The 21,883-nt window shown below is 42.1% G+C and overlaps 1 protein-coding gene and 1 long non-coding RNA gene across 2 annotated transcripts in view; one reads left to right on the top strand and one right to left on the bottom strand.

The window, feature by feature from the left end:
• Positions 1-4,043: 4,043 nt before the first annotated feature.
• On the top strand, positions 4,044-20,649 carry RPF2 (ribosome production factor 2 homolog). The gene is made up of 10 exons (XM_079971756.1): positions 4,044-4,192; positions 6,121-6,253; positions 7,254-7,291; positions 8,909-8,948; positions 10,384-10,465; positions 11,555-11,631; positions 12,393-12,492; positions 17,572-17,674; positions 19,359-19,503; positions 20,060-20,649. Exons 1-10 carry the CDS (start codon positions 4,170-4,172, stop codon positions 20,234-20,236), a joined length of 918 nt encoding a protein of 305 aa, XP_079827882.1. The 5' UTR covers positions 4,044-4,169; the 3' UTR covers positions 20,237-20,649.
• Positions 12,911-21,883, bottom strand: part of LOC307213670 — a 32,357-nt gene continuing 23,384 nt past the window's right edge. Inside the window, exon 3 of the long non-coding RNA XR_013837616.1 lies at positions 12,911-14,229. This is a non-coding gene — a long non-coding RNA (uncharacterized lncRNA). The remainder of the gene's footprint in view (positions 14,230-21,883) is intronic.

Genomic DNA, 21,883 nt, shown 5'->3' with positions numbered 1-21,883 from the left:
TGACTGCAGTGTAATTTCTGCAGCAGCTTTTACCAAGCTGCTGGCCTTCAGATGTTTTAGACTACAACTCCCATCAGCCCCATCCAGCTTAGCCCAATGGTCAGGGTTGATGGGAGTTGTCATCCAACGATAACAGGACGGCACTAGGTTGGCAAAGGCTGCTCTACAGCATTTTTCTGTCTTGCGGGGCTTGCATAACAAGAACATAAGCTGAAAAGAGAACTAACATAAAATATAATTGTTTTCAAAGTGTTATGCTTAGAACCTCCAAGAACATGTTGCAAAATACTGACTCAAGCATCACTTCAGCAAAGCTCCTGAAATAATGCTTAGAGCCACTTATAAACCTACACCAAGCATTGCCTGGAGGCTGCCAACTTGCGCCTTCTTTTACATTATCAAAGTCTTGATTTGAGAGCTTTAAATAAAACAATGAGCCTGATTTGCATGTGATGGTGCACTTTGATCCCCCAACAGAAAGACAAGCCACTATAAATACTATTCTCAGAGATGTAAAACCCTATTATCCATGTGCCTGGCTAGTTTTAGCACACTTTTTTTTATATACTGAGGGGGAGGTGAAGCAAACGTGGTTACTGAGAGGCTGCTTCAACAGAAACATGTCCCACAGAGTTCAGTGCAGCTTACTGCCAAGAAATTGTGCATAAAGCCTAACACTATGCATGCTACTTAGAAGTAAGCCTGACTGAGTTTAAAACAACATACATTAAAGCATAGCAGTAGCTATGGGGGGTGGGGACGACTAGCCAGGTTTCTTGCTGTAGTGAAGCCTCCAGAGGGGTGCAATTGAGGCTCCCAGCCTGTGTGTGTATGCTAATGCACATGGGGGTGCCATATGGGTATTTGACCCGGGTGCGATAGGACCTAGTTTTGCCCCTGCTTAAATGATAAGGATTCATCAAAGTACACATGCCTCTAAGCAAGTGCCATTGCATTTAGTATGTTTGACATCTGGGTAACCACAGGATTTCCAGAGGGGTAGTTGTGCTAGTCTGAAGCAGCAAAAACAAGCCCTTATGTTTAATGACTAACAACCTTATTGTTCCATAGGCTTTTCTGGACTTAAAAAGATTATGCCATGGCGCTGTGGGTTAAACCCTCAGCGCCTAGGACTTGCCGATCGAAAGGTCGGCGGTTCGAATCCCTGCGGCAGGGTGCGCTCCCGCTGCTCGGTTCCAGCGCCTGCCAACCTAGCAGTTCGAAAGCACCTCCGGGTGCAAGTAGATAAATAGGGACCGCTTACCAGCGGGAAGGTAAACGGCGTTTCCGTGTGCGGCTCTGGCTCGCCAGAGCAGCGATGTCACGCTGGCCACGTGACCCGGAAGTGTCTTCGGACAGCGCTGGCCCCTGGCCTCTTAAGTGAGATGGGCGCACAACCCCAGAGTCTGTCAAGACTGGCCCGTACGGGCAGGGGTACCTTTACCTTTTACCTTCAAGGCAGGAATGGGAAATGTATGGCTTTCCAGATATTGTTGAATTCCAAAGCCGAACAATCTGAGGTAGCATGATCAGTGATCAGGAATAATGGAAGTTGCAGATAAACTTCCTCTGGAGGGGCCACAAGTTTCCCACCTGTTCTTTGGGTACCACAACCTTCTTTTGCTGCATATGCAACCATACATTTAAAGCACATTTCACACCCACATGCATCAAATCCTGGGAACCATAGTTTACCCAGAACAACAATTCTGAGCACTCTTAGCAAGCTACATTTCCCAGGGTGTGTACACAGCCTTTGTTGTTTATAACCGCAATAAGGCTAAGAAAGAAGCTAGTTTGTAAAAGAAACTGTCGGTAGAAAAAAATGTAAAACTTAGTTTACTTATGTTTCCACTTTGTCTAGCTTGATGTTCAAAGCTCTTCCACTTTTCTGGTAGTACTGCAATACCTATAGTCTGGTCAAGCAAAACATTTTACTTGTACAATAGTACATTCCTCTGCACTTCTACTCAGAAGAATGTCCCACTGAATTCAGCAGGTCTTATTTCTGGAGAAGTGGGTGTAGGATTGCAAGCATAAATATATCTAGGAGCAGGCCTAATTTTATTGAATGGTGCTTACTTCTCAGTAGACAGTATTCCTCCATGGGATGGAGCAAGCAAAGTTTTCTCACCTCACCCCATTGATTTGGGCAGAGGCAGCAAAGTGGAGAATCACCAAAATAGACCCTGAACTGAAGGAGGCAGAGAAAGCTAAACCTCTTGGCCCCGCTGGGGATACAAATCTTCCCACCACAGTCTTCAGTCTTCAGAGCCGCATATCAACTGATAAGCAGAGATAACTGAGGAGGGGTGTGGGGTTAACTTCAGTTCAAAATGCTGTAGACACACCTATAACTTAGCCTAGAAGTTGGCCAAGAGTGACTACAGACTACAGAGCTAAAAAAAGTGGTTAGCTGATCATGCTGAATACACAACTGCTTGGGAGTAAATTATGTTGAATCACAGAACTGTCCAGTTGGAAGGGACCCCAAAGGCCATCTGGTGCAACCCCCTGCAATGCAGAAATCACAACTAAATCTCATTTTTGGGTGGTGGTTTTGTGACTCTCCCAGTCACCTTCCTGCCCCAGGGCAGAACTTAAGCTTGCTTTGGAGTAGGCATGCATTCTACCCTGAAAGCTTGAGGCAATAAATTGAAAGAAAGAGATTAAGTCTTTCCGACTCTTCTTGTTGATATCTGTCTATCTTGGGAGACAATGGAAGCGTGTGCCTTCAGGGGTTAGCCAAACTGTTGGACCAATATGGGAGAGGGTTAGTATTTCTGTTTTCTCAACATTACACCCCTCCAGGCAATACCAATTAAAATGGAATAAAAGCCTGCATGCCAGAATATCCTGAAAGTATACCTGGTCTCAAAAGGAAGTGTAAATGGAAAGCTTTTAACGCTGCTTCAAAAATATACTAAAGTGTGGAGGAATAAATGATGATGATGATAAATGTGCTTTTAACCAAATAGAACAACCACTCAAGATTCACTGCTGCATGCAAAGGAAAACTTAAATTTCCTAAGGTTTAATAAGGGACACCTGGAGCCCGAATTCCCCCCGCATTTCCCTCTCCTCATTTTAACTGCAACCTCGCACCCTGACATCCTGTATCATTTCCCCACCTTAATAAATAAAAAGTATCCTCAAATTCCCTTAACGGAGAGTGGATCCATTTGCTCATCTCTTCCCCCTGGTGGCCATAAAACAGTAGTGCATAGCAACCATGGTACGGACAGCGGAACAATGGGGGTCGGGGGAGAACCGTACGTTGCTTCCACCTGTTCCAAGGTGGAAACAGCCCCAGCGCAGCCCCTGAAAAATCCGGTCTTCGTCGCTTCATTTGCAAATGTCATCTTCTGCATATAGGACTTCTATACAAGACCCCAAACAACCTTCATGGAGCAGAAAGGCTATTCTGCTTAAACTGTCCCTTCCTCCCAGACCAAATTAAGGACTAACTTGCAAACGGAAGCCTCGAACTTATTTGATTGGCAGACAGGCGGCTTTTGCTGTCTCAGAAAAACCTGCGTTAGGAAGAACAGGGGCTCGTGCTGTACGGAAACATTTGGGGGGGGGCGGGACGCCTACTGCAAAATCCTGTATTTTCCCCTTGATTGCTATGGCCCTCTCTCACTTCCCTTGCGAGGAACAAGTAAAAATGTCTATGCAAGATATGCCTTTCTAAATTTGTGTATACAGTATCTGCAATTACGCGCCCAAAGAGAAACATGAAGGACAACAGCTTTAAAACCGGAGGTTTATATTGGCTGCTCAATTTTCTTATCTCTATGACCGACGCTCTACCGTAAACCCTTTCTCATAGAAATGGGAAATTAGGACCACTTCTACGCAGCCTGAACTTCCGATTTACCTCTGAACGTTGCCATATGCGGGGAAGGGAATTAAAAAGTGATAAAATGTTATTCCCCCAGAACTATTTAATGCTGCTCCGCCGCGCAGAATATTTCAGTATATTGGGTCTGTGAGACAGAGACAAATCCTTGCGCGTTTGTTACGTTCCAAAGCTCTGAGCCTGTCCTATCTTTTTACGCCTGTTCCCAATGCCGCCGGATATGACGTCACCACACCGGGCGTAGTTCTTCTTCCGGCGCACATGTTCAACGGACCCACGTGGAGACGGGTGATATTTTTCGGCGAAAATGGAGTCCTTGGACCGGGTGGTGTAAGTACAGTTGTTTTGAAGCGTTGCGAAGCTTGTGCCCGTAATAGTGTGCCCGCGTTATTTTGAGGTCGTTAAGAAAATGTTTAATTGCCCTACAGGTTTGGCAGATATACAGCCTTAGGCTGCTCAGGTCCAGTTCTAAGTAAAAGCCAGTGAGCTCGATGGGATTTACTTCCCAGATTTGTGTCTTATTATGGCATAAGCGCTCGCGGACTAAGCGCGGGAAGCACTTTCCTCATTCCGCGGATACAAAAATCAAGACATCATGCTACTGAATGACCATGGCTATAGTTTGGACTGCAGGCTTTACAAGTGTTATGACAACGTCCTTTTGTATATGGAAAACTAAATAAGCCGTTGCCCTACTCCTTTGCTTAGGTGTAGAGCAATGAAATGTCTGGTACTCTGCAGCTATGCTGCTTTATCTGTCAAGAAGCGTATTCTAATTATAAAGGCTTATAAAAAAATGGAGTGCACAGTCCTGTTCAGATTTCAGATAAGAGAGCCCATTTCATTAGTCGTTTTAATGGGCGGATCCACCTCTGTGTGTACATAAAGAATTTCTTGTAGGCAGTGTGACCGCAGAGCCATAAAATGCAAGGGTGACAATCTGACATTTCTGCATAAACGTTCTTCTCGCATCAGTCCATCTATCCCTAGGGAATTTTGGTTGCATACTAATGTGTTCAGATGACTCCAGATTCGACCAGATCTTTATTCAGCTACATTTCGAGTTGTGTCAATATTCTTATTCTTGGAAGGCTTGGTAACAATGCTGAAATGAGGAATTGTTTTATTTGGTTGTCAAAGCGTTGGACTTTGAGCCAGGGTGTAACCTAGACATACATAAAAACCATTCTGAAAATGCTTTTTTTCAAAAAGCATTTAAAAAAATACATTGAATTTTCCATAAGGCTCACCATCTAGTGTCACATTAAAACAGACTTTAAAAGTTTTATTTGCAGCTGTATAGCTGAGTCACAGGTAATTATGTGTGCTTGGGTGTGTGAGGTGTAGTTGGGGTGAAAGGACAGCGTGAGGGAATTGTGCCTTTGAAAGTCCCTGTTCCTTTGAAAGAGGACAACTCCTTTAACGTTCGTGTTTAGATCCTAGTATCCAGCACTATATCATCAATCTGAAGTTAATATTCCACTTTGAAAACTTCGAACTCTTCAAAACACTATTTGTGCTGACTTTAAAGTATAAAAGCATCTTAATAAGGCTTGATTTACCACTGTAAGTAAATAAATACAGCAATAACTAAATATTAAGTATATTTAATAGAGAACACAAAATGATGGGCAGTATTCAACTACCGTATTTTTTGCCCTATAGGGCGCACTGGCTCATAGGGTGCACCTAGTTTTTTTTTGGGGGGGGGAAATAAATAAATAAAAATTTATTTCCCCCCCAGCCCCCAGAACAAACTGCTATCCGCAAGCCTTGCGAGCCCGACGGGAACTCCCGTGGGCTCTCAAGGCTTGCGGACATCTGCCCGAAGCCCAGGACACGCTCCGGAGCGCGCTTCGGGCTGCAGGCTGCCTCCCACCGGGCTCGCAAGGCTTGCGGATAGCTTCCTGAAGCCTGCATTTGCCCCATAGGACGCACACACATTTCCCCTTCATTTTTGGAGGGGAAAAGGTGCGTCCTATAGGGCAAAAAATACGGTAATTTGTTGGGCTAGTGCAACAGGACTTCACCATCCCTCCCCTCATGCATGCCCCATGTCATGCCCAAATCTGCTCTGTGGGGTTGGGGCAATCCCAATATGAGGCATGCTAAGGGGAGGATATGGCAAGACGGTTTTGCCATGCAAGAACAATCCTTGTACTGATGGGACCTTGGGCTATGTTGAACCCAGTTTCTTTATAGATGTGCTCAAATACTTTGTGAGAGCTGACTCTGTGTCTTATAAATTCCCATGGCAGAAAGCCCAAAACTAAGAGGGCCAAAAGGTTTCTTGAGAAGAGAGAGCCAAAGCTCACAGAAAACACAAAGAATGCGATGCTAATAAAAGGTGGAAATGCAACTGCAACAATAACTGACGTGCTCAAAGATATTGTAAGTATGATTGGAATTTGTGTGTGTGAAATAATGGCTAGCGTTCTGGGTTGTGTGGGAATGTGACTTGGAAAATACATACTGGGCATTATCTTTTAAATGAAGTCCTCCAAGCGCTGGATTCCAAATGGCCTTACTTCTGTTGTATTAATAGGGTATGCTTAATCTCTGCCAATTCCAAAATTTGTTGCAGAACACTTGGGGTATGCAGCCCAAAAAAATCTTGTTGGAATGTTGATTCTAAACCCAAATCCACAGCACCTGGAATTATTGATTGTTAGTATATTTGGAGGATTTTCTGAAGCTGCTCTTTCCAAATGATCCTCTTCTGGTTCCCCCCATTTTACTTTCCTGATGAATCTATATTTACTTCATTCATTTGGAGGTCTCAGGGTGGTTTACAGCTGTATAGCTACTGCAATAGAAAGGGGCCATATATTTGGACCAAGGAGAAAAAATAATAGAGGAATGAAGAGAGAAGAAAGTCCTTTTTTAATTTTTAATATTTTCAATTTATTTTTATTAAAGATTTTCTTGATTTACAAAAGTACATGCCTTGTCTCCTTTTTCAGGTTTTTCAGTCTTTCTTACAAATCAGTTACATTTGTTGTGAGACCTTAGTGCTGAGTACAGTATAAGGCTGGGGAAGAAGATGGGGGAGAGGAGGGGTGGTGAGGTGAGGTTTATATTCTTTTATATAGTGTACGTGTGGGGTTTTGTATCAACATCAACCGGGTAGGTTCTATTTCTATTCGTTTATTGTATTTCCTTGATAGTGAGAGATATGGGGGGGGGGCAGGGTGTGGTTGCAGAGCTCCCTGATGGATCGATCCATTATCAGAAACCTGTTGGGAAGCACAGTACACAGTGAAATCCTTCAGGCATTCCTTAATCTGTTTTATCTGTTCAGACAAGCACTCCCTCCCTTCTATTTAAAGTGATTTGTCATAGAGTGGTTCAACGTTAAAATGTTATCTCTAACTTCTATTTCCTTTTGTAGTATGCGCTGAAAAAGCCTTTTGCTGTACTATATAAAAAGTAAGTGTTTTCCCAGTTAATCTAATATGAACTTGTATGGCATAATTTAAGAGCAGCTAATACATACGTGTGTGTGTGTGCGCGCGCGCGTGCGTGCGTGCATGTGCAGTATTCAGCAGTGTTAGAAACTGGAACGGTATGTCTAGGTGCCATTTCCCCCCACTTTATATTTTAAAGAAAAAAACTCAAAGTGGTTTACAACAGATTAAAACTTCAAATAAAACACTCCAGAATAAAACAAATTCAAGCTTCAAGAAAAATATTTCAGATCCTTCTCAAAGTAATAGTTTGCTCTCCCCGCATTTATTCAACTACTTAATTTATAGAGCTGCTCCATAGCAGAAATACTCTAGGAAGCCAGTGTGGTGTAGTGGTAAGTGTCAGACTAGAACCTGGGAGTTCAGGGTTCAAATCCCCACTCAGTCATGAAGCTCATTGGGTTACCTTGGACCAGTCACTGCCTTTTAACCTACCTTTTGGTTAATGCAAGAAGTTAAGGAAGAACTGCTTAAATGTGGCATGAACTTAACCTATCAGATTCACGGGTAAAGTATGTTGTGATGCCTTCGAAAAGGGCTAGATATATTTATGAAAATTGAGTCAGGAATTATAAACTGATCAAATGGAGCCCCTATCTACAGAAACAGATGTTGTGGGACAACCACCTTACTTGGTTAGTGTGTTGGACTAGAACAGGCATGGCTAAACTTGGCCCTCCAGCTGTTTTGGGACTTACAACTACCATCATCCCTGGCTAACATGACCAGTGGTCAGGGATGATGGGAATTGTAGTCTCAAAACATCTGGCGGGCCAAGTTTGGCCATGCCTGGACTAGAACAAGGGAGGTGCACTGGCTGACCTTGGCCAGTTGCTAACTCACTATCTCAGCTTAGTCTATCTCATAGGGTTGTGTGAAGATACAAGTTGGAAACCATGCCAATGGCAGGTTTACAAGGGCCCTAGGGCAAGACCTCTCCCTCTGTGGGTCTGTTTCCTCTACCCATTATCATTAGATACTCCGTGTCGTCCTTGTCATAGCTATCATCTGCTTGCATGCCAGGCAGAGAGCCAGTGGCAAGTACTGCTCCTCACCACCATCTGGGCTAGAGTGAGATGCAGAGAAGTGGGTGGGACATGCAGGTTGCAATGGTGAAGAGGAGGAGCAGGTTGTCTGTGGTCCCCTGTTGGGATGTGGGCCCTTGGCAGATTCCCATTCAGGCAGGTCCTTGAGTAGAAAGAATTACACTGGCCTTGGAAGAAAGGTAGAATGTAAACAGAGTAAACAAGAGCATTTGGTTGATCCATGATAGAGTTGATATCATATATTGCATGGGCCTTTGCAGTGCCGCAGCCTTTCTTCAGGGTGTTCTGGACCAAGATTCCCAGTAAGGAGTGCCAATGGTCACGGATAATGGGGGTTGAAGTCAAAACAATTGGAATGCACCTGGTTGGGGGAACGTTACTGTACTACACTAAATTTAAGTGGTGATGAAGCTCCTGAACTGATAAAGAGAGCAAGAGTCTTTTGTCACAGTGTGCCTAAAACTTCAAAGTCGATCTTGTCGCGCCACATATCCAAGAGCCAAAAAAAATTAAAACATTTCTGTTCTCTCTAGAAAAAACATTGCAAGACCATTTGAAGATCAAACCTCGCTGGTAAGTATACAAAACTTATATGTCCAATCAGAACAAATGGGTTGTCTTCATTGCATGGCTCTAAACAACAAAATAATGATGGATTCAGAGGAGACTGATAAGCTGTGCTTGTATATGGATCCACTTCATTTTGGTTTTCGTAAAACAAACACTGCAATCTTTTTTTCCTGTCACAGTAATTCTCTTAACAGTAATTCTTGGCTTCTAGGCAGAACTTGTTGAGGAGGAGACAGAGGATCCTTTATGTTTAAATTCATTAATAGCTGTGCTTGATTCTGAAATATTCAAATAAGCAGCTTCCATTCTGTATTGTGACTTGGGAAACATGACCTATTGTGAGAAGTTTTTGAAATGAGAATATTGTTTCCACAGAGTCAACCTGAATGAGGGCTGCATGGTATGCTCAAGGCAATTATGGGTAAAACAGGAGCAATCTGCAACTCCATTCTGTTTTATACCTTGCTCTGTCTCAAAAACTCAGGCAGATAGCAAACATTCACCCAAGCTAAGTTGAATATCTGGGCATTTCCCTAACCTTTTCAAACATAAAGTCATTAGGTTAGTGTTACCAAATGAAAGCTTTAATGGGAAACCCCGTTCTCATTTCGCAGCTGGTGTTCATTGGGTATTGTTTATGCATTTAGACATGATTCTGGATGATCTGGATTTGGAATGTGAATGCAGTCTGTTATCTGAAAAATGCAAATAACTTTAAAATGAATGTTTATAGTGCACGTTAGGTTTCTTAATAGATGAGGAACATGTGTGATTGATTTCACATTTATTTATTTTTTAAATTAAACCTCACACTGGACTACAACACTCTAGGATCCAAAGTGCCCCAGACAGTGTTTTGCACAAGGGGTGTGTGTGTGGCTTTTCAGCTCCCCCATTTCAGAAGCACACCCTCCCCCATGCAAAACCCGGATTCTTCCAGATCACTATCATCAACTTTCATCAGCCCCAGGCAGCATTGCCAGTAGTCAGGGGTGTGATGGGTGTTGTAGTCCAGCAGCATCTGGAGGGCCACAGTTTCCTCACACTTACAATAAGGCATGAGAGCTTGTGGCTGGAAAGAAAAGTTTGTAACCTCACCTTGTGGGTGAGAGAGTGTCTTGCATGTGAATTACAGAAGCAGTCTGTACAAGCAGGCTGTTTAAGAATCCTAAGAGCAAACCCAACTGGATGCACACACTGGGTTTTCTGGATTGCCACCCATGTCTCTCCTGCAGACTTTAAATAAAACGTTATAATATTCCAACAAGGCCAGTTAGGTTTGATCTTGAGATAAGCAGCTAGTTGAGTTTCCTCCTTTGGCAGGATTTTAAAGTTGCTCAGGAGCAGAACATTCTTCCGAGGGATTGGCATTCAGCACTGCAATGTGCTTTTTATGTTGCAATTTGCAAAACCTTCAACTGACGTCTTTTATTAACAGGAATTTTTTTCCAAGAAATCTGACTGTTCTTTGTTCCTGTTTGGATCACATAACAAGAAGAGGCCTAATAATCTGATAATAGGTAAAGTTGTTTCTTTTTTGTGAGTTGGAATAGATTACCAACAAGATCTAGCTAACATGAGAATAAAAAGATCAGTGCTCTTCTGCTACTTTGACCTCCTTTTTTTACAAACAAGTTTGGAGGAAAGTAACAGCAGTGTGCTTGAAAGATTCGAAGCAGAATTAGGCTTTTTCCTGTTACATAATTTGAAAGCTAGTCTGCTTTTGTAGACATGTTGGTAGGAGAGCTCTTGGTTCCTCTGTAACTTCACTATCCTTTTTCCATGTTGATCCTACACATGGAGAGGAAGTGGGATTGGCTCTTTCCCCCTAAGTTTTATGCATGCAACTGAAGACAAGAATGGGCTGTGGGGTCTGTATTTTCAAGCAGGAACTCTTGCACAGCCACCACGCATGTTGAATCCTTGCCTTCCACCAAATGCTTGCAGGTTAGGGGAAGGGCCAGCAGAGGGCATGGGTGAGGCACTGTCACAGCCAACTCTGTGAATTCAGCCAGCACATGTTAAAGAAAATGAGGATAGAAATTTTGGTGCACTGATTTGGTTGTGACAAGAAGAGCTGTCACAGTTTGTTTAGCACTTCTGATTTGTGCAATACTTTCTACAGTTCATTGCCTTCATCCGCATAAATATTTTGTTGGGGAGCAGAACTAGTGGCCAAGGCTATGCAGCGAGTTGGTGGCAGAGGTGATGGAAGTCTTAACTTACTGGATTTTCCAACATGCTCAGACGCCTCTCTCAAAGGATAAGAATGCAGAGTCTGAAATGTATATCGTTTATGAAGACAAGGTTGCCAGTTACTCACAAATAATAATAATAATTTATTATTTGTACCCCGTCCATCTGGCTGGGTTTCCCCAGCCACTCTGGGCGGCTTCCACAAAGACGAAAAATACACTAAGATGTCACACTTTAAAAACTTCCCTGAACAGGGCTGCCTTCAGAAGTGGTTAACTGTTACCTGGCAGTACTTACATCCATATAACTTGTGGTGTTTAAATATGTACACTGTAATCCTATTGTGCATCTGTTTTTGTGCTGAAAATACCTATTCAAGGAGAAGATTTGAACCACTTTCTTTTCTTTGGCAGGTCGCATGTATGATTATCATGTTCTGGATATGGTTGAACTGGGTATTGAGAAGTTTGTAGCTCTCAGAGATATCAAGGTAAGATGCTGTAAAACCAGTAGCTTATCAGTTGCTTACCAAATGGATTGGTGGCTACATAACCTTAAAATGAGGAATGATGTGGAGAAGTACACCCGAACTATGTATTAGGCATTATTCATTCATTTATTTTAAACATAACTATATTTCCCTTCAGTTCAAAATTTCTAGGACTAAAAAAAGGCAATAAAAACAGTTAAAGTGCTCACTGAAAAGAATGACGGAAGCAGGGGAGGGGTGGTTCGGCTTAGGTTAAAAGTCATGGAAAATACAAATGCCTTTGCCTACTGCCTAAATGGATATTTAACCTATCGTTTATGCTGTATGGTTTGTAGATAGTATAGGAATATGAAATTCCTTTTAGTGAGCTCTTGTCACAGACTCTTGTGGCCCTCTAGATGTTACGGGCCTACAATTCTCATCACCCCGACTTGGCCATGCTGACTGGGACAGATGGCAGTTGGAGTCCAGCAACATTGGGAAGGCCACAAGTTCCCCACCCCTGACTTAATACCTAGACCTAGTGAGGCTTCTCCGTGTAAAATGCTATCAGGCAGTCAGCACAGATTAAGCCAACTAAAATATTTGTACCTTACGATAGCTACGTTTCCTTCTTCCTTGCATTGGGATTTTGTGTACTTATTGTGTACTTTATCACTTATTTCATTGGCAGTTTTCTGAGGTGTTGCTTCTTCTCCCACTGCAACCCTTCACTTTCTAATCTTCTGATTCATTTATTTTTTAAAAAACAAAATTAATAGAACAGCAAGTGCCCTGAAGGGACAAAACCTATGTTGATATTTGCCGGTGATGCTTTCGACATCAGTGAAGAACACAGGAGATTAAAAAGCCTTCTAATTGGTAAGTATTCTTAGTTTGCATTTTTTGTGCAGCAGAGTAGGAACTCTTGCAGTGCTGAGTCATGGAAATTTTCATATTTGGGATTTAGCCATCTGTTGGGAGTACTAAAATGTGAAAGGTTGCGGTGATTTATGTTGTTTTGTAAAGTTATGTTGAAGTTTTATCTTTCGGTCAGTAACCCAGGCGGTTTTGTGGTCATCTGTTCTTTTTTTGCAGCAGGGGGTGGGGTGGGAGAATATTGAGAACTGTCCTCCTGTGAAGAAATGAATCTGTAAGCTGAAATAGTTGCAACCTAAGTTAAAAATCAAGACCCAGTGGATTGCCTGGGAACATCTGATGCATTACAGAAGCTCAGTGAGTGTGGACTTGCTCAGGACTGTGGCTAGGAAGGCCCTGAAAGCCCTGTGTAAATGTTCTCTCTCTCTCTCTCTCTCTCTCTCTCTCTCTCTCTCTGTGTGTGTGTGTGTGTGTGTGTGTGTAGAATCCTTGGCAGATGGAAATCAAGCCTGCAAATACAACTTCAAATTCGTAGGTTTTCAAAGTCATATTGGAAGTCAGTATGATATCTAAACCCCATCACTGGTTACTACTGCCCAGTTTCCCAGTTCTTATGTCAGAAGAGAGTGACTGGATGATCAGGGAGATACAGTGGTACCTCGGGTTACAAACGCTTTGGGTTACAAACTCTGCTAACCCGGAAGTAGTACCTCAGGTTGAGAACTTTGCCCCAGGATGAGAATGGAAATTGTGCAGCGGCAACAGGAGGCCCCATTAGCGAAAGCATTCCTCAGGTTATGAACGGTTTTGGGTTAAGAACGGACCTCCGGAACGAATTAAGTTCGTAACCCAAGGTACCACTGTATTCCAAGTCAGATGGGGGGGTCCTCCTTTTTTAGATAGAATAAAATTGGAATGGGTAATTTGTGTTTGTTTCCCTGTAGGCATTAAAATATCGAATTAAAATATTGTTGCCTAATCCCAGTCACATTTAAAATCTTGCTTCCTATGAACATACCTCATTTCTAGCCCTGGGAATTAAAAAAACAACACGTAGAATATCTTCTCCTTGTGGAAGAAGTGAACAACCTGTGCAAAGTGAGCGAGATAGTTTTCTCTCCCTCTCTTTATATCTGTACAGTTCTTTCTCTCGCCCTCTTTTTCAGCCCTTCCATTCTTCCCTCTCACCTGGCTTTCAGCGTTTTGTTTCTCTTGTCAGTCAGCATTCTTTGGCTCTTCAGTCCCTGCTGGGCTGTTTTGGGGAGTTCCATTAGGTTGTTTTTCTTCTTAAAGGCTTTGTGTGTACTTGGCAACCTTAGAATTAGCTAGAATCTGCTTATACCTCCCTCATGTGATTACGCAGTACAGTTTTGGCTGCAAAATTTTGCGAGCAGGAGAAGATTAATTGACTATGTAAAGGCAAAAGAATATGAGGAGCAAGAAGTTTCCCATGAAACTGGATTTTCTACAGTTTGACCTAAGTGGAACTGTTATTTATCTGACTTGTGAAAAATAAACATTTTGCTTTGGATTTCAGCTAAAAGTAAATGGCTTTTAAAAAGCCACTGCCCTTGTAAATATCATATTCTGCTTTTAGCCCACAGGGAATATCAAGCATCAAATAAACTCTTACCAAAGCTATGTGACCACATCAATGTTCTTGGTAAACAACTAGGTTTCTGTTGACTTGCGAGCCATTGGCCGGTTGTGGAGTTTGCCCATTTGAGTCATGTGACATTGCTGCTGAGGGAGCACAGGGGTTGGGAAAATGAGGTCATAAGTGTTATGCTAGAACAGGAAAATTCTCCTGGCCCCTTTAAATCTTTTTTTAGGGCATGTATGCTAGTTATACATGTGACATGGCTACAGTTTCCAGAAGCATATTGAATTTGAGACAGTTTTCTGACACTCCCCCTCTTCCTACTTTAAATAAAAGCATTGCATTCTGACAGATTGTAAACCAGTTTTGTGTGAGAATTAGTTCCTCTCCTGTGACATCACTGATTCATTAATCTGTTGACATATTCTGAATGATATCAATCAGGAGCAAGATGATGAATAGTTGAGCACAACCAAGAGAGATGTCACTCAAAGGAATATTACTGGGTTCTGAGGTGAAGTCAAATGAAGTGAGTCCAAGAGTATCTCTTCTGTTGTCGATGTGCAGGTTCCTCCTCTTCCCCACCTGGATAGAGAGTCCATCAGACAGACACCAGCCACCTGTTCTGGATCAAGGGACCCCCATCCATTTGGTGTAGCGTGTTCAGATTTGAAGCACCACATGTGCAACCCTAGGCACTAGAGCAGTGTTTCCCAAACTTGGGTCTCCGGCTGTTTTTGGACTACAATTCTGGTCATCCCTGACCATTTGTCTTGCTAGCTAGGGATGATGGGAGTTGAATTCAAAAACAGCTGGAGACCCAAGTTTGGGAAACACTACACTACAAACAGAATTAAACGGCTCAGGACTGCAATACCTCAAGGACCACCTCTCTCCATATGAACCTGCCCGGACTCTACAGTCATAATTTGAGATCCTTGTTTGGTTTTGGAAGAGCACGAATTGTTAAGAAAGCAAAAGGGGAAGAAACTGGCAAGAACTCGGAGAATAACATAATAGAACAAAAAGAATTTTCTGAAACTTAGCACCTTTATGTGGATTTTGATTTAGCAGTGTTCCTGTTGCTATAGAACTTTGGACTGGACTAGTGCCAGTTTAAAGACTGGATGCCAAAAACATAGGAAAATAATATTTCAAAAGCTACCCACATAGAACATCCGTCATGGGCAGAGAAAGTTTGACATTGAAATGTCAAGAAAATATTTTCTCATTTCTTCAGTTAGAAATCTGGTATTTCAAAAGGATACATGTGAAAACGTATTAAACTGATCACTGGTATATTTGCACTTCATGCTTTTGGTTTGGCTGAAATAACCAAGGAAATGACACTGAGAAAAATACAGTTGACTCTGGAAGCTAGAAGAGAACGGAACATTTAGCACTATGCTACTTTTTAATTATGGGACGCAGGTGGCACTGTGGGTTAAAGCCTCAGCGCCTAGGACTTGCCGATCGAAAGGTCGGCGGTTCGAATCCCTGCGGCGGGGTGCGCTCCCGCTGCTCGGTCCCAGCGCCTGCCAACCTAGCAGTTCGAAAGCACCTCCGGGTGCAAGTAGATAAATAGGGACCGCTTACCAGCGGGAAGGTAAACAGCGTTTCCGTGTGCGGCTCTGGCTCGCCAGAGCAGCGATGTCACGCTGGCCACGTGACCCGGAAGTGTCTCCGGACAGCGCTGGCCCCTGGCCTCTTAAGTGAGATGGGCGCACAACCCCAGAGTCTGTCAAGACTGGCCCGTACGGGCAGGGGTACCTTTACCTTTACCTTACTTTTTAATTTGCAGTACTGATACTTGTTTTTGTTAACATGCCTTGTACTCTGCTTCAAGGCCACGTTCTTTCTGTGTTCCTGGCTGAGAGTATAGTTCAAATCCTTCTCTCACAAGCTAAATGCGGCCTCAGAAGAGTGTTATGGTCTATTCCAGTTGAACAGTTATGCATACATCCCAGCACAGGTGACTTTGTTCTAATGTGTTGCTACTGAACAATACTATGCAAAATTGTTAAGGGCCATTTGAAAATAATCTGGGCATACCTGTCCTGCATAATTTCAGAAGTTGTTGGTTCAGGGTTGCTAATCTGAACTAGCAGCCCTTATTTGTACGGATAAGAAATTGCAGAATGTTCAAGTCGTGCTCTCTACATTGAGTTTGGCAGGGAATGCTGCATTTTAAACATCCTCTTCATGTCCCCAACTCTAGTCACATTTTGTTTATATTAATTCAAAGATCTTGTTTTAATTGTATCTTCTCACCCTCTAAAAAGAAGAAGTTAATATTCCTAAAAGAGGGATAGTCGGTGTAACTTATACAGTCCACATCAGCCCCAACCATCATGGTCAAGTATGATGGTAACTATAATCCAGTAAGATCTGGAGGGCATCACATTGTCTCTTCTTGTCCTGACACAAGCTGGACTTGAGGTTCAAATGGAGAGTCGTCTTAAAATGTACATATTGATGGTTGTTGGAGGAACTCAGAGCTCAATAGGAGATTTCATTTACAGTGGGTTTTACATCTTTGATATGCCTTGAAAATGAGCACATACAGATGGTGCCCTAGGTTAGGTTGAGAAAACGCCTCCAATTTAACATTTTGAATCTATTGTTTACGGTGCATAGATCGGTCTGTGTAGTGATTATGTTTGTCCTTGGTATCAACAAGTGTAGACCAGAGATATCTTACTTGTGCTTTCCCCCCTCATCCCTAAGTCTCAAGGAGGTGAGCATTACAGTAGCAATTTTGTTAACATCTTCTGATCATAATGACTGTATAAAAATAATAAAATAGCTTTTGTTTTTCTGTTAAGTTTTACCATGCTTGATATCATTTCGTAGACCCAAATATCTGGAATAATGTTTCATTTCATTTATGTTTTACATAACTTTCACTATTAATAACCGAAATGCGTCAAGGCTGGGAGGCAATTCTCCAATTTGGTTGTTCTAATTAGTGCCAAACATAGCAGTTAATCAGCCACTGCTAACTCTTATTTTCCATAACGCATAATCTCTTGCAACCTCAAAATTGTCCACTAGTGTCAGCTGTTTGGGGTGTGTGTGTGTGTGTGTGTGAGAGAGAGAGAGAGAGAGAGAGAGAGAGAGAGGGAGAGAGAGAGAGAGAGAATATATATCAATCTATTTTGAAGTGAGGTGTTGTTTTCTGTTCTTTCAGTCCTAATTTTCACAAACATTGAAATATGTGGAAAACCACTGTTTTAAAGATAAAGGTCTCTAAAAGTGTATGGTATTTTGAATCCTCCTGTTTTGATTGTTGCATGTGCACTGTTTGACCTGAACTGTTTTGGCCTAGTGGCTCTAAAAAAGAAATATTTCTCTTGTGCCAGAATATTTTGCTGGTTGACAAAATTACACGTCTGGCTGCAAGTGGCGATTCTATTTGCAGATCCCTGATCTTGTTTCTTTTGGCTGTCTAGAAATGGCTCTTGCTCTTTTCCCTCTTTCAGATTTTTTCAGAGGCCCTGTTGTGCCCAGCATTCGCCTGGCAGGCTTAGAACACGTTCTTCACTTCACAGCCATTGATGAAAAAGTCTATATGAGAAGTTACAAGTAAGTCTCTCAGTGCTGATTTCTTGCTCTTATATGCAATACTAACATGCTTCCTAAGAATTAGATTGTGTGAAGTGCTTTGTAGGATTGAGTTAGAGCAGGCATAGGCAAACTCCGGCCCTCCACATGTTTGGGACTACAATTCCCATCATCCCTGACCACTAGTTCTGTTAGCTAGGGCTGTTGGGAATTGTAGTCCCAAACATCCGGAGGGCTGGAGTTCACCTATGCCTGAGTTAGAGTTATAGAATCAGATTTCGAAAGCCTGTAACTTGCACACATTTAACTTGTGCGCATTCAGCTTTATGTGTGTGGCTATATGGGGGTGGGGGAGAGAGAATGGGGACAGAGTGAGAAAAATGACTTTTGGCAATGCCACCTACCATTGAGCCCAATGTGTTTTGGCTATAAGCTTTCGGTGTGATCCTTGGAATGTAACCCTTGCGTAAGTTGCAGGCTTGCTGTATATCAAAGTGAAGGTGCCTAGTTATAATTTACCTAAATTATCAAACAGCTTGAACAGATTCACTGCATGCTATCATACTGGAGCCAGGTGGTTAGCGCCTCCTAGAGGTCAAGGCAGGAATGACATATTTTATAAACCTTTTCAAAATAATTTCCATCATGTTCTGCTCAAACTCTTCAGCTTCCAAATTATTTAGGAATGTGAGAAGTTGCCTTTGTACCAAGTCAGACCCAGTGGTCCTACCAGCTCAGTATTGTCTGGCAAGCAGCTCTCCAGGGTTTCAATAGAGAGTCTTTCCCAGTATTACTTGGAAATGCTGGGACTTGAACCCAGAACCCTCTGCATGCAAACCAGATGCTCAGCTATTGAGCTATGGAATATATAGTAAAAACAAAACAGCTAAACATTTGTGTAAAAATTCTACCTGTGATTGGAAAATGTGACAGTGAATGGTTTTTTAAAAAATAAATAAATTAAGGAATGATCATACTACTAATTGATTCACCTCCAAACTAAATGACATTTAAATATATGTACTTGCTTGTAAATCTATATGACATTCATTCTAGGGAAGCATATTTTAAGAGCAGAGCTTTAAGTTTGTGGCAGACAAGTATAACCTTGGTGTACTTTAGCACTGCAAAGTAAACAATAGCTTGCCCCAACACAGAAAAAGCAGTGCTAAATGCAGTGCAAATGGGGCCAACACATGTTGTGTCCTGCAAATAGTGATTTGTCTGTGGGAATAGCTGGTTGGAGAGGGCCACTCTTGTGTCCTTAAGGATGCATGTCATGGAACAGGGTGGTCCCAGTATTTCTGTCCACCTTAGTCCTTCCCCCAAAGTCTGTTGTTCAGCATTCGTGCCCTGTGTTTTTGCTTTACTTAAGATTTGCACACCAGCATTACTGAACCAGTCACACAAGCCAGGGCATCAATGGCATCAGGTTCAAATAGGGTAGGATTTGGTTGCTAATGAGTCATGCTGAACTATCAGGATCTTTCTTCCCAGAAAAAAGAGCATGTGTGCGATAGTTTCTCTCTTATTGGAAGTAAGTTTCCAGCCTGCACAAAACTCTGCAGCCTTACTGAGAAAAGCACATCGTCCAGTCATGTTGGTATTGCATCACTGTGGAATGCAAGTGAGGGGGAGGTTGATTGTTGCAAGGCATCTGTTAAACATGTCAGATGAGAAGGCAACTTGTTCTTATCTTTTTAAGAGTACTGTTGAAAAAATCTGGTTGCAAAATACCAAGGATTGAACTTGAAGACATGGGGCCATCGCTAGATTTGGTGATGAGGAGGACCCATTTGGCCTCAGATGATCTTTATAAGTTATCTCTAAGACAATCCAAAGCTCTCAAGGTATGTTGGCACATCTTTACACCCCTGAAAGCTTTTCCATAAAAAAAGAGATATGTAGATTTCTCGTCTTCAATGTTTACCTTTTATGTAATCAGCAATTCGTTGTCTGTTTCCATGTTCTATTACATCATCCATTAAGCTTTGTCCTGTTTTTCCTATGATCTTTAGTAGGTTTTTAAAAGATTCCTTGACATCAGGCATGTTTTAAATCTGCATACCACTGTTAGGTCTCTAATTTAATTGGAATTATTTGGATGCGGCCTTAATTTGGAAGGTCACTGCTGCTAGTAATTCATATTGTCACTAGTGCTCTGTTAAATAGCTGTCTCTTCCTGTAACTCCCAAATCACTGCTTCTGGAGTTTTCTGCCAAATGAAACCTTTTGCCTGAATGGAGTTTTAGGGGGTGGCTCTTCTAAGTTAGTAGTTTGTGAGTTGCATCCAGTCTTGGTTTTTGTCCTTAAATGCAACTGTTTTGAAATGTAACAAGGGATGGTGGCATTATACAAATGCTAGATGTCAGTCTAGAGAAACTGTAATGCTTTCTTATTTTTCAGCCAAAGAAGAAGAAAAATATTTCCCATGATGTCTTTGGTACAAAATATGGACGGATCCACATGCAGAAACAGGATCTGGAAAAATTGCAGACCAGGAAAATGAAGGGTTTAAAGAAGAGGCCAGCTGAAAAGAAGACTGAAGATGGAAAGAATCCAAAAAAAGTAAAGTTAGAATGATAGGCTGCATCTGGACTGAGCACTTGAGCTGGCTGCTCCTTTGATTTATTCATTTAAATGCCATATACTTCTGAAATTTATTTTGAATGGGTTTTCAGGCAAAACTACTTGGTTGTTCCTGGAAGGCAGGGATGTTTTAAAGGGAGGAAATGAATATATATTGCTTAATTTTTGGACAAGTTTCTTCTGATAACCACTTGAAACAGATACTGCCAGCCATTGCTTCCAGCAGTGGCTTCCAGCCATTCAGGATGACTTGTTCTACTCTTCATTCTCTTCCCAGCCCCTGTTGCCATTAAGTTTTCAGAATATGGCATTTATGTTTGTGCTTTTAAAGACATTATCATCACAGACATGAGCAGAAATACATCTGTACTCTGGATTTTTTAAAAATAAACATATTTGGATATTCATCACTGGGAAAGCCATGACCTAGTTCCAGGGGTGTGTGTGTGTGTGTTGTTTAGAGCATCAGCAAATTGGCTTATGGCTGTTATATTGAACTACAAAATTCTGTCTATATAAACAAAGAATTCCAGGTTGTTTTGACCTTTTCATCCTATCCTAGGATTTTCCCCTAATCAGGCTGTGCTTTGTCTACCCTTGTTATTGCTTACATGATAAGCTAGCCTGGGTTGGAAAAGAATAAAATGCAGAGCCCAGTATTTATACCAAGAACTTTTCTCTTTCAACTTTTTTTTTAAGCAATAAACAATAATAATTTAATGTTTGAATTTGAGGGGTTGGAAGACTATTGTAACTGCAATATTTCATTTGACTTCTATGGTTTCTTACTGGGATAGTGTTGTTTTTCCAGTTCTGTTGGAACAGTTAGCATCTGAAAAGCAGACATAGTTCACAGGTTTCCCTACTATGGTGAAATGCATTTCTATTTAAACTACAGGAATTGTTTCCAAATAGCCAAGGATGTCAAACTGTCTTACATGCTTCTCAACAAGATGGAAATGTACAGTTTTGATTTACTTCCATTCCTTAAACTAATTGCAGAGGTGTTGCAGCTTGGGTCTTAAAACTTGGGTTATGAAACAAGTTGGCACTTTCTGTCAGTTTCCCAACCTTCTATAAATCTCACTCCTGAGGCTTCTCTTCTAGGATACCAGACCAGCGGATCACCGCACCCCTCTAACTGGTTTGGGATTACTCTTCTCTCTCCAGAAGATCTATCCCTTCTCACTGAATGGAGACCCAAGTAGAGTCTTCCTTCATCACTCCCGCTTCTCCTTTCTCAAATTCAGCTTCCTAGTTCTCATTTGTCTGTATGCTCTTAGAAGACACCAGCCCCTGTCTGTTAAACTAACACTCAGCTCAAACACTTCCTTCTCTGGCTGAAAATCTTCCCTCAGGGCGAATTACACACAGCTCAGAGGCTATACTCCTAACCAGCTGAACACCAGGGACCCAACTCTCAACTGCTTCTCCCCCCTCCCAAAGTGCTGTCTCTGCCCCCTCTGGCAAGCTGTACCTGCAGCCAATCAGAGTGAGGTTTCCAGCCCAGCACTCTGCAAACTTCCAGACTCTGGCCTACTTGAGCTTTCTGTCACACCAGCCTTTCCTCTGAGGAGCTCAAGGTGACATACATGCTTCTCTCTTCCACCATTTTATCTCCACATCATAGGGTGATTAGGC

This window comes from Podarcis cretensis (assembly GCF_951804945.1).
Source record: "Podarcis cretensis genome assembly, chromosome: 3".
Classification (NCBI taxonomy): Eukaryota; Metazoa; Chordata; class Lepidosauria; order Squamata; family Lacertidae; genus Podarcis; species Podarcis cretensis.
The sequence above is the reverse complement of the archived record's forward strand: the minus strand, read 5'-3'. Positions and strand labels throughout refer to the sequence as shown.

Excerpts from the sequence above, each read along its gene's own strand:
- RPF2 (XM_079971756.1), top strand. The coding sequence starts at position 4,170 with ATGGAGTCCTTGGACCGGGTGGT. Across the intron at positions 4,193-6,120 it reads GAGTCCTTGGACCGGGTGGT|AAAGCCCAAAACTAAGAGGG; the intron begins GTAAGTACAGTT and ends TTCCCATGGCAG. Across the intron at positions 11,632-12,392 it reads TAGCTCTCAGAGATATCAAG|AACAGCAAGTGCCCTGAAGG; the intron begins GTAAGATGCTGT and ends CAAAATTAATAG.